The 13,100-nt window shown below is 40.7% G+C and overlaps 1 protein-coding gene across 2 annotated transcripts; it reads right to left on the reverse strand.

The window, feature by feature from the left end:
* Window positions 1-43: 43 nt before the first annotated feature.
* dpm3 (dolichyl-phosphate mannosyltransferase subunit 3, regulatory) lies at window positions 44-1,377 on the reverse strand. 2 transcript variants are annotated; one of them, XM_020640269.3, is made up of 2 exons: window positions 1,299-1,377; window positions 44-1,069 (listed from the first exon to the last, which is right to left on the reverse strand). In XM_020640269.3, the coding sequence occupies exon 2, from the start codon at window positions 1,021-1,023 to the stop codon at window positions 745-747; it is 279 nt and encodes a 92-aa protein (XP_020495925.1). In that variant the 5' UTR covers window positions 1,024-1,069; window positions 1,299-1,377; the 3' UTR covers window positions 44-744. The 2 variants fall into 2 exon arrangements, with proteins under 2 accessions (XP_020495925.1, XP_065804235.1); XM_065948163.1 differs by lacking the exon at window positions 1,299-1,377 and adding an exon at window positions 1,245-1,267.
* Between the last annotated feature and the right edge of the window lie 11,723 nt (window positions 1,378-13,100).

Raw genomic sequence — 13,100 nt, forward strand, 5'->3', positions numbered from 1 at the left:
GCCCCTGACCCACAGAAACACACACTCAGACGGAAAACCTGAAGAAAATATACTCCAATTTAATAAAGTCCTAGCGATAGCCACGGGGCACAAATTAAATTGGACAATGGAATGTACAATTCTTTACAGAGTAAATCTAGTCCATCTATTCTGACAAGCAACAATCTCCAGACACACACAACAAAGTCTGCACTGTGTAGTTTAAGCTGACACATATTGAAAGCATTTGAGTATTCCCAGCTGAAACAGTCTCGAGTCAGATTCCAGTTTGATCTTTTGGCAACCAGATAAAGATGGTAATCGAGCATGTAAGTGTTTTAAGGATCCATGTGTTTGGCTGTTATCATCTTTTACATTGTTTAATGTGTACACGAGTAAAACCACCTGCGACTGATGTTTAATGTCATTCAGTAACTATATAAAAAGAGGTCTTTAAATGGTGAGAATGCTATCAATAGCTATTACATTCTGAATGAAATCTGATGTGTTGTCATTGTCATTTATGTGTAACCAATACAATCCTCCCATGAGTCTATTACTTTCTGAATCCCTGAAGCATAGCTGATCAATATCTAATCTGAAAGAGCTGTTCATATCATGTCTGATCAGAGTGCAATCTCACCCAACACATTTTACAAAAAAAGAGAGACAATTTTGATAAACTCAAACATTGCAACTGCTGATGAAATTGTCTGAGTATCCCTTTTCAGTCTCTAAGAGTTCCTGTATCGTCTTTCTAAAGTTCTACATCTTAAATCCTTTTTTTCTCAAGTCCTCTTTGGCTTCCTTTATTTGCTCCTGCAGCTCTTTCGCTGCGTCGTCACAGTCATTGAAGGTGGCCACCCTGTATCCCACCGTGGCCAAGGAGTAGCAGCCAAATGAAACCAGCAGGTACAGAGGCATCGGCCAGGCAGCCTCCCTGTAAGTCTGCGGCAGGCTCAGGTCCAACAGGTCGAAAGAGACCAGAGCCCACACTGCGCCCACCAGCGACACACCAAACAGCCACTCCACAAGTTTAGTCATAATGAGAGATGATGAGGGGACTTCAGGTGAGCAGCCGGGACACAACCTGCAAGAGAAACCAACGGTTAAAACCATTTCATTACCTTAGCATTAGCACCTGAGAGTAGCATTTTGTTAACTTCCAAGCTACAACAAACAAAGAAAACAAACAGCAGATAGGACGCGACAACAACAGACACGAGTATTACAAAGGCTTCAATATAATAAAACGAAAAAATTACTGAATAGCGTTTTGTTTCAATAATCAGTCCAAGAAGATTGTCCAATTTGTTTACCTCTTCTCTAACGCCACCTCAGCTCAGCGCAGATGTATGACGTAGCAAGCCGTAAAGCCTTATGGGAAACGTAGTTGAATCTGTGTTCTAAGCGCTAGCATGGGGAATCTTTTATTTTTGGTTGAAAGAAAAAAATAAATGTAAAACAAATATTTTCAAGATAAGATTTAGATTGTTTTTATTTTTTATTTTTTTATTTTTTTATGTTATTTAAGTATTTACATACTTTCATTTTAAAATAATAAATCCAATAATGTTCCAGTAATGAATCCTAGCTGTTTATGTGTTCTTAATTAGTTTAGATTTTTTAGTTTAATTCATTTCATACTCAGATAAAAGTTAAGCCTATATACCATCCATTTATATGAGTCTGGCACATACTTACCTTTTAATAATAATAATAATAATAATAATAATCAATTTTATTTATAAGCACCTTTCAAGACACACAAGGACACTATACAACAATCAACATTTACAAAAAAACGATGGATAAAAACAGCATACAATAAAATAAATGAAATGTAGGACAGTGTAATTGCTTTTACAATACACATGTACCATATAATCATGTGATTACTTTATACCCGCAGCTGAAGATGAGAACGTCAGTCTATAAACCTCATACAGGTGAATAAAGGAGTTTATGTTTACGCATATCCTACATTGGCATACACTATGTAATTACGATTGTTCTATAGGTCAGTGAGACACAACAGGTGAAAGAGGGATAGCCAGAAGATAAATTACCACATTTCCACCAGTCTATAATTCTTCTCAATAAATCTCAATGCTGTCACTGTCTGTGATTTTCATTTAAACACTGCCCTGGACTGTGTCTGACATATTATCAACACCAGTACCCTGTCAGCTCTGAGAGAGAAAACAATTTGTTTCAGTGAGTCTTTAATGAGGCCTCCAGTCAGGCTTTTAGCACACATTAGACCTCTAACAGTTTCTCTATGTCATCCTCTTAATTTAGAAAAGCCATTTAGAAAAGTAGATAACCATTAGCAAGAGCTGAAAGCTATCTATAAATACTAATGTCGTTCCGAAGCGAGGAATTCAACAACAATTTCATTAGGGGCTGCTGGGAGCATATAGTGGTGTTTGATCTCAGTGTGTCTTTAGGTGCTAAGGAGAATGTCTGTTCATTCTTGGCGGTGAACTATCCAGGTGCAGAGGGCACAGACGTCTCCAGGGTGAAATCAGGAGGGGTGGGAGATATAAACATCATTCACTCAGATGGGGAGAGGGACACACCAAATAGCCACCGAGAAATAAACATCATTCTTTGGGGGAAAATGGAGGGTTATTCTTAGGACATCGGTGTTTATGTTTGTCTTCACCAGTGTTAATAGTTTAAGTGATGATTTCAATGCTCGGGGTGCAGACTGTTTCTTCTGTTTATAGAGACTGTTATACCAAAAACTGGAAGACAGTTAAATTCTTTGTGTTTATGTTTTTATGTTATCTTTTTCATTTAAAGAGTTTGTGAAACGTTTAATACATTCACCCGGTTTAATGTCTGTCCACATTTATAATAGGCCTGTTGGATTATCCTTAAAAGGACCTGCAGCACAAGGAGCTATACTAATGGCTACTTTCATTATTGATTAATATGCAATCCAGGCAATGCTTTATTAAGCTTTTAATAATTAAATCTGTACAATCTCAGAAAATAATGAAACTGTCCCCAGCAGAGGGAATATCTTTTCATTCACAGAAGCAATTAAAACCAAAGAGATTCAACGTTCAACAATGTAGAGAAAGAAGCCGTGAAGAAGTACAAAGAAAAGAAAACTGTGATTAATTCATTAGGATAGCATATATGTGGGCCTACATTTATTTAAAGAAATTACAAAATATTTCAGTTTAAGTTTGGACGCAGAAGTGACACAAGTGATGATGACCGATATCCTTTCTACCTGTGCAGGTGTTTGATTGTTTCTAAGCAAGTTAGGTTGAACCTGTTGGTCAACAATAACATACTTTACTAGTCCAGTAGTAGGCTAGGTTCAAATCTAACCAATGAATTACAATAAATCCGTGACCATCAGCTTATTAGGGTGGCTGTGACTCAGTTGGTAGAGTCGTTGCCTCGCAACCAGGTTCAATCTAGGGTTCGATCCCCAGCTGGGCAACATGTGCAATGTGTCCTTGGGCAAGACACTTAACCCTGAATTGCTTCCTCTGCTTCGTTGGTGGTGTATGAATGGGATTAGTTACTTCTGATGGATGATACTACATAGTGATCACTACCATCAGGGTGTGAATGTGTAGGTGTGACCTGCAGTGTAAAAGCACTTTGAGTAGTCGGAAGACTAGGAAAGCACTATAAGCTCAAGTCCATTTACCATTTATTGTTAACCCAGTTATTTTGAATAAGAAAGGGAGAGTGAACAACGTTGGTGGATTCTTATCACACACTCCTAATTAAATTAAACAAAGATGCTAACTGCTAGTGGACACAGGCTCGTTTCCACGTATGGTGAACAATATGGATGAAGAGAAGGACAGGACGGTGGGGAAGAGGACACTCTGAACGAACATTAATAACGTAAGTTTGCGTCATGAGCTAGTAGTTTGCTACTTCCGTCTTGTGCTGTTTTCTGAGAGCTAACGTTAGCTAAAGTGGAAGAAATCTGCTAGCTAGCTATTTGTGTCGCTGTTTCCATGGTAACGTCAGATGAACTCTTACAGACTACTGTGAGTTTCAGTCACAGCTCTTTTTTTTGCTGTAAACTCACAAATGCTTTTTGTGTTGACCAGCATATGGATTGTATTTGGGTAGAGTGCTTGCTGTATTGCCTACATTTTTAATGCATTTGATTTTCCCTTTCAGAGCATACATAATTAAATTGTACATTTAGTAGCTTGAGTTTCAATGTTATAGTCTACCTGGGATGAGTGTATCTCATTTGGCTTTAGAAGTCCAATTTGTAAAAATAGCAAAAAGTTAAAAAACAAACATATTGAATAAAGCAAGAAATTACAATAGAGATAAAATAATACTAGGCATATACTATAAACACTTTCACTTGTGGAAAGACAGAGGACAGTTCTTATTAAGAAAACACACACAGTTTGTAGAATTACTGATTGTGATTGTGAACATTATTAGAGTCAGGTGGTGGTACTGTTGAACAGTCTGAAAACAAAAAGGTGAAAGGTAAACAAAGGTAAAATGATACCATAAAAGGTGGAGCCACAAACATCTTTAAAAAGCCACATTATAACATGTATCAAACTGTGTCAGGTTACTCCTTTGCATTGATACAGTAAATTGGGATTACCCATGCCATGCAGCGTCATTGCATACATCATAGTGTGAGCTGTCTCTTGTCTGTGTTGCATCGGTATGAGCAGCAGTGTGAGCGTGTGTGACACTCAGTGGGAACAGTCGTGCTGGCTTTTCTCAGTGTATCGCCCTGCCAGCTCCTGTTCCGTTCCAGTACTCAGGAAACCTGTGCTCGAGCCGAGAAGGCCTGGCAGACACAACACAACAGCCTGCAAGCGGGAGGGGCAGTGAAACAAGAGAGGAAAGAGAGAGAGAGAGAGAGAGAGACTAGAGATAGAGAGGGAAGAAGGATACTTGCAAAGTGGGATTCTAAAACAGAGACAAGGACGCAAGGAACCAGAGTATAAGAAAGGGCTGATGCTGTTACTTTGGATAAAGGACTAAAGAGAGAGGGAGGGGGGTGGGGTTAACGGTAAGGCAAGGAGGTGAAAGCTGAGAGGGACAAGAAAGGGTGATGAAGAATGTGGAGGAAAGAGGAGAGGGTACAGAGAAAAGAAGGCAGGCAGGAGGGGAGACAACAGACAAGGGGGAGAGAGAGAGATTTAGATGAGGGGTGGGGGGGTGAAATCAGGGGATTTGCAGGTGCAGCCTGAACAACCGTTGACCTTAACAGTGCATTAAACCCAGCTGTTGCTTATCCAGACTTTTCTACAATCCCCCTAACACCTTGGACTGTGCAGCAGACTGCATGCAGCACCTTGGTTCCCACAAGGAAGAGTGAGTCTTGAATAATTGCAGTGAATAATAATAAAAAACGCACGAAGAGGCAGAGAGATGGAAGACGAGATAGTTGATCCCAAAGAGCAGGAATGAGAGTGACTCTGTACAGAGAGCAAAGATAAGAGGCAGAGATACAAGAGGAAAAGTGGTAATGGAGAGTTGTGTTGACTCTATCTCTCCGGCTTTGTTAATATTAGCAGAATGAAAGGTCCAGATAAGGATGTGTGCCAGTAAAGAGCTATATGGGGATCAAGATTTGGCGAGATAATAATTGTGTAATATCTCAAGTGTGTTAGGCAAGAGCTGGAGCGAAAATCAGACAGCAGGAGAGAGAGAGAGAGCGAGAGAGAGAGCGCGAGAGCGAGCAAGTGTGTACTGTCAAAAGGCTGTTTAAAATAACAATAGAGCTTGGACTGAAAAACAGGAACCCTCTGTTTCCTGAGCTGGAGACCGTAGCCGTGTGTAATGTTGCCATTAGATGTGTGTGTAGATGTGTTCTGGGTAAAGGAACGAGTGACTGAAACTCCAAGTGTCCAGGTCATACATGTTTCACTGTTGGTGGAAGAGTTGGGAAGGAACTGATACTCATCCTGAGCTGGGAGAGGTTAACCAAGTAAATCCAGCTGAAATCTTTCACGCTAAAGTCCTGGAAAGAATCAAACTGAATCAATTGTACCTGGCAGCTAAATGCCAGAGAAATCAGAAAAACTACGAGGAGTGGGTTAGGGATGAGGCAACCTCTGAAATGCCTTGATCTTATCAAAATCTGTTAAATCTCAAAATTCAGGGCAAAAAGAAAGCATCGGTTTTGAAACAGAATGGTCCATTTCTTTACTTAAAATAATGAGTAACAGATTTGGCTGATTTGAGAAATGCAATGAGAGGGTAGCTTTTTTGAAGTCCTTTTGGACGAGTCAAATTCAGGCCTTAAGTCCAGCTACACACATACCGGTATATATACATACATATATATATTTAGCAATTCTTTCCTTTATGCCATTGATTTTTTTATGGTTTTAACTTTATTATGTCTTCATCAAGCATAAATGAAATAATGACTGACTTCTCATTGCACTTTTTCTGCTCATAGTCAACAACTAAGAAGACAAGTCTTAAAAGATATTAAATCAAATCCGATGAATTTTATCACAGCTCTGAATCTTTTTTTATTTTTTATTTTTTTGTGCCTTTATTGGAGGGACAGGACAGTGGATAGATTAGGAAATCAGGGAGAGAGAGAGTAGGGAATGACATGCAGGAAAGGAGCCACAAGTTGGATTTGAACCTGCGGGTGCCCGCTTGGAGGACTACAGCCTCCATACATGGGGCGCACTCACTAACCACCGCACCACCAGCGCCCCCACAGCTGTGAATGTTAAGTATAGTAGTGACACACCAAGCTGTGTAAAAAGTTTCTTCTTCATGGAGCTGATGCTACACTAACCTAATATTAGCATAATTAAATGTGTCCATTCTGCATGATGTCTGGCATTTCTCTCTGCCATCGTCTACTCCTTTTGTCACATCAAAACATGAATTTGTCTTTCTGTTCTCAAGTCATGAAGTTTATATATATTAAGACCAAAAGAAGTGTCAGGTGTTGATTTTTCTTCCCACTAAAGTCTGACAGTCTCAAGATTCAAGCTTTGATTAGTGATAGCTCAGCAAGTAGCTCATTCTCCCAATCAGGGTTTGGTTGTTTCTACTCGAGCATGAGTGCCTCTCAATAATCCTCCTTTTTTAAATGGCACCTGCTTGTTAATAAATTACTTTAGTTTTTGGGAGGACAATATCTACTGAAGTAGTTTGTGGGTTTGATTTCTTTTTCCTTTTTTTTTTTTTTTGGCGGGGGGGGGGGGGTGTGTTTGCCTTTATTGGATAGGAAAGCTGGAGAGAGACCGGAAACATTGGGAAGAAAGAGAGTGTGCGGGATGACATGCAGCAAAGGGCAAAGTTTGGATTTGAACCCACAGCCACTGCAAAGCCTCTGTGCATGGGGCACACAACATAACAGCGTCCCATGTGGGTTGACTCTTCTCGCGTAGGAGATTCCTCAGACAGGTGTGGCAAAATCTTTTGGGTGTGGGGAACCAATTGCAAGACAGCTCATCAACATCCTGAATTTAAAAAAGGGAGGCTGCTGAAAGTTTAGAAGTTGATAAACAGAGCGCTCATAACATCCTTGAGACAAGACCCTACATGGACTCAGAGAGAGAGAGTGGATAAAATTGCTTGTCATAATAGTTGTGAGACCCCTTTGCTACTTAGGGCCTACTTAATGAAGTTTGTGCAACTCAAGTGAGTTTAAGGTCAGCGTGTGGTCAAGTGTGACTGGTCTAAACCGTGTGAGAGAAACACTTGTGTGTTACCCTCGGTGCCCTGAGTAAAGACACACACCTGTTCCAGCTGCTGCTGTGAAGGCCACAGAGGAGGAGGAGGAGGAGGAGGAAAACCCCCTACCCTCTTCATCCCCTCTTTCTCTCCCTCTCCACGCTCTTACTGCTGTCCTAATGAATCTCATCACACAGCCTGTGTTTGTCCCACTAGTGCTTTGTTTGTTGACCTTTAGAAGACGTCATCACTTATTATCTTCATGGGTTTTGTAATTCTGCCCCATAACACAACCCCCTCTACCACATCCACGTCCCACGATATGTGTGTGTGTGTGTGTGTCTGATGCAATGCTTCTTGTCAGTGTAACAGCCATTAACAATGAACAACGGGCATAAGCTTGATGATGTCTCCCTCCTCCCCATCTCCTCTAGAACACAATGTCCTTTAGCATTAGCATTATTGACAGTGGAACTAATTGGCACATGGTTATGAAAGTTCCCCCCTGGGCAAATTTTAAATTGGACTGCACCATTTCCTCCAACATCTGATAGGCGAGTCTGCACACAGGACCTGGGGAGGTATTGATTATAAATGTATTAATGTGGGTCAGTGCTGTGCTCTCAGCTCGGGGCAGGATGATGTAGGGCTGCAAGTCTAGACTGGAGCATGCTGACCACTTCTTCAGTTCACATAATGGATTGTAATCGGAGGAAGATAGGGAAGTCTGTCCAGTAGTTTTCACCACTTACTGCATTGTTTTCCTTTGATGGTTCTGTTGTTGAAACTGCAACGGAAACAGTCTAGGAAAGCTGAGTTCAAACTGTTTGCTATCTTTATATGCTGCTGCATTCCATCGTCAGGAAACATATCTGTGGCCAATAACGGATTGATTTTGGGGTAGACTTTGTGAACCCATATTGACTCATTTCACTGATCTAATAAACACCTGGAAAATGAGAGAAAAAGTAAAATGTACATTAATCCATAACGCAGATTGAATGGAAGTCTATAGATAATGTAATGGCTCCGCCTCCCCCTCATGTCAAAAGTGGATATTTATTTAGAGGATGGAGCGAAAAGATCTTTCACAAAAATAGAAAAAATATATATATATTTAATCTATGTACCTACTAAAGTATGTTCACAATAGCAAAAGTTCTAAAAAAGTGTCTGTTTTCATGTACTGCTGCTCCATGCACCGGCTTGCTGCCCACATTCAGAGTCCCCACGTATGCCAAGTCTGATCTGATTGGTCGGCCTGTCGGCTCTGCCGTAATTGGTCAGTCGCTAAGCCACTCTGGCTCCGAGGGCCGGGGAGCAAAAACATTAGCACCTTAGCACTACTGTGCTACCGCAGGCTATGGTATATCGTGGGCGTGCTACAGAAGTTAACGGGCGTGCAACATGAGCTGCTGGGCTTGCCACAACGAGCCAATGGGCTTAGATCAGTGATCTCACACTGACAATGACGTCGGACTGACACATTTTTATCAAGGGGGGCTAGAACCGAGCGTTACATGCAGCTAATGCTATAGCTAACAGGAGGACGTAGGAGAAGCCGCGTTTCCACGGACTTTGAATTTTTGCACATAGATGTGCCTAAACATGTACAGGACACTTGGAAAACACACTAAAGAGCATATAAAACCAGAAAAAGCATAATATGGGACCTTTAATATTGGTGTGGCACGATCACGGACTGTCATATCAGCTCGATCATCGCTGAAAATGTCCTGGAAAAGTCCTGGAAAATGATCTCTGGAAAAGAGTGCGAACCCTGAAAGTTATTGTAACATTTAACCTCATTAAGTCTGGTGGCATGCATTCAAAATCTTGCCAAAAGGGTCTCCCATCAGGTTGACAATGTCCTTTTTTTACTTCAACAAATGATGTCCAGTGTTCAGGGCTCGAGTAATACACGTGTTCAGTCAACCACATGCACATCAATATGCTGTTGATTGATGCTACAGACTAATTATAAAGTGCATGTTTGCATCTGAAAAGACACACATATCAATCATTGTTCTGTATGTTTCAAAAAACATTTACAAATAAGATTCTGAACTGAGATCTCACATGCCGTTTGTTGACAACAGTGTGACTTTACTTTGAAAATGCAATGGGTCAAGGATTCAAGGATTAAGGATTTGTGATGGGCAGTGGGGTAATACCCTGAAAGCTGATTGTGGCTGCCTCAGGGCGCCGTGGCTTGTCTGTCATTGCCCATAAATGAAGTTGATTAGGGGAAACTGCTGCTTTGTGGTCCCGTCGCTCTCCTACTCTGGACACTAGCCATATTGTCTTCCCCCCAACACATACACACAAACACACCACGCTCGATCAACCTGAAGACTGAGGCTGCTTGACCTCTCAGAAATCTGACCCCTGAGGCTCCTTGCTGCTCCCCCAGGCACCTGCCAACCTTTACCCCTTCACTGGGTGAGCATCTGGAAGGTGAAGAGGGACAGACAGGGAGGCCAGGGTGGGCTGTTGTCGAGTATTGACACGGTAACAGATCGCTCCACAGAGATGTCAGACTTCAGAGAGATGGATAGACTGTTTTTCCTTTTTTCACAGATCAAATACCAACTCCCCCCTCCCCCGCTGCACATTCTGTGTACGTCTGTGGGTATCTGTTGTTACATGTCTGTCTTGTTTTTCTCCTGATTTCTGTCTTTCACTCTACTTGTCTTTTATTTCCTTCTTGAAGACACAGATCGTGCAGGCTATGATGTATGCACAGCTGGTCTCGACAGAGCCGTCCGGGAAACCTGTGGTTTACAGATCCCCTGTTGACACACTGATTTGACTCGCCTTTCACTTTTCTAACCTGGAATTTTAACTGTGCGTGGGGCTATTGAGGTCCAACTCAGCATGTTTGACCACGCTGGGAAAACCACTCAAAATATGCTGCATCCTGACTGACACACAGACTGAATGGATATGTCACATCATGTGAAAGGCTAAACCAAAAAACATGGTTTCTAATCCCATGAGCAATGGTCCCACACCTGCTCACACCATTTGTTACAAAGAATTTAGTATCATTAGTCCCACTAAAATGCTATACCACACCTCGGTTTTATGGAAACAATAATATCTTTGCTGTTGGGTTATAGACAGACTGTAAAGACATATTTGAAGTAATGCCAGACTTACAGTTACACTTCAGGGCCAAAAGCTACGTTATATAGTTTGGTCCACTTCACACTTGTGATTTAAAAGACAGAATTTTATTGATTCCAAGCAGTGAACTGTTACTTTGGCTGAATGACGTTGTTTCTATAGAAAAGTATCCGAACATTATTGGTTTCAGAATGTAGTTACACCTGCAATAACACATGTTTTAGCCACTTTGGGGCAGCAGAGACAAGTTGTGAACACTATATAGACGTATCATTTACCTTAACAGTTGGGCAAACATTAGCTTGTTTACACATTCTGCTGCAATAAAAGCATATTATATATTGTAATATATTCTTATATTACATTTGGAGTCATGTTTCTGGCTTCAGGATGAATATGAGTCCAATTTTCACACTCTTTGGACTCTGCTTTGCTTTGCTACCTTCTCCTCAGGGACATGTCAGCCAACTGCTAAATGCTTCATTACCCAGCTGGCCACTTACATTGTTGACATTGAAATTTGGCTGCATGAATGTTGTGACATCAGATGACCTTAATTAAATGTCAGAACAACTTCTATGCCAAGTTCAGTTTAACATAGAATACTGACTTAAACTGACTTTGATAATAAGTTGGTTCCAACGTCCTCAAATGTTTGAGCCAACAGTAAGTTAACATAGATAGACATTTTGACCAAAACCCAACATCTGATAAATAGGTTGTAAAAACGTCCAAACAACAAAACATTCAAACGATTTTGGACGTACAAAAGTCGAGGTGTTTTGTGAATGGATTACAGCGCCTCAGCCCAACATAATCTTGACAATCAGATGTCAATATAAATTCTGCTTCATTTCATTTCATTTTCGTCTGCTAAACATTTCTGGTAGTTGTCAAGACTGCATTAGCCTTTGAAGTCAACTGGATGTTATTATTAAACCCTTCCAGTGTTAGAGTTCCACATATTTCTGACATTGACATCCAGAATCATCTGGGTTATGTTGAGCTAGTCTTTGTGTCAGTCGGCTGGTCGGTGCTGAGCAGGATGATGTATTTCAGTATTTCCCAGAAAAACCTCTGTGCTGGTTACACAATCAGCGAAGACACCAAAACATTGTGTCATAACTGTTCAGTTGCAGCAAGGCTGTGTAATATTGCCTGAAGTCAGAACTCTTTAACTGAGAGGTAAGCATCAGATTGAGAGAATCATTGAAAATAATGATTGATTAACCGCTTGTACAGTGGCATCAATGTTCTCTGTGAATTGGAGCAAATAAACCACTATTAAACTACTCATGTAATGTTACGTTTGATGTCGAGGGACACTCTTATTTCTCATTGGTGCACTGTATTTAGATTCAACCATGTAATAAATTACAAGATTATGACATAATACTCTAGCATCATAAAACCGAGAAAACAAAAGTGCGGTACACAAATCCACTAGAGTAGGACATGCCACTGGGGTGTAAATATAAAAGGAATTAGCCCTGTGTCGTCTTTCACAAAAGCAGTGCACTGGGTTACAGTATGTGGCAATATGGGCTCAGTCTAGCATTACTGTCACCCCTCATTTATTATAGTGAGGCAAGATGGCCCTGCTATGCCCCTCAAATCCTCTTAGCTAACATTTAGCTGATTGATTCCCCCCCCCCTTTTTTTTCAGATTATCAATGGGATAAAAGCAGGAAGTTTTATATTATTAATGCCATTCAGTCTCATGGGTGGATGGATGGAAGCCAAAGAGAAACATAAATGCTTCAGCAGTGGCCATGTGGTGGAGAGTAATATGAAGGCGACATTATTAAATCTAAAAGCAGAGCAAACAAAATAATGGAAAAAAAAATTATGTGCATGTGTGAAATAACCTGTTACACATGGAGACAGGCAGCGTTATCAGTAAAACTTGAGTCTTCACCTGTTGTGATTGTAATATGGAAGTTATGAATTATTAATAATTCATGTATGCATACGATCAAATTGAATCCCACAGCAATAAAGTGAAGGTGACTGAGATCTCAGCACAAACACATTACTTTCTTCAACTTCCTCCCATTTAATTTCTACTGCAGGCCTCCATCACAAAGCTCCAACATAATGGTTTTGACTCAGCACAATAGTATTCAGCAGGTTCCCCCATAAACAAAGTATTCAACTCCAGGCTATAGAAACCACAAATCAGGTTCAACAAAACAAATCAGGTTTTTTTGAACATGTGGTTTAGCTCTATGTTTTCAGAGACGGTCGGGTTAGCGGATTCCTGCAGACTCCGTGCTATAGCGGTCTCCAGATGGTACCACACGCTGTCTCTCACAGATTGC

Source organism: Labrus bergylta, chromosome 19 (genome assembly GCF_963930695.1).
Source record: "Labrus bergylta chromosome 19, fLabBer1.1, whole genome shotgun sequence".
In the NCBI taxonomy this organism is placed as follows: domain Eukaryota; kingdom Metazoa; phylum Chordata; class Actinopteri; order Labriformes; family Labridae; genus Labrus; species Labrus bergylta.

Bases quoted from the DNA above. Each gene is read 5' to 3' on its own strand.
- dpm3 (XM_020640269.3), bottom strand. From the start codon at position 1,023: ATGACTAAACTTGTGGAGTGGCTGTTTGGTGTGTCGCTGGTGGGCGCA.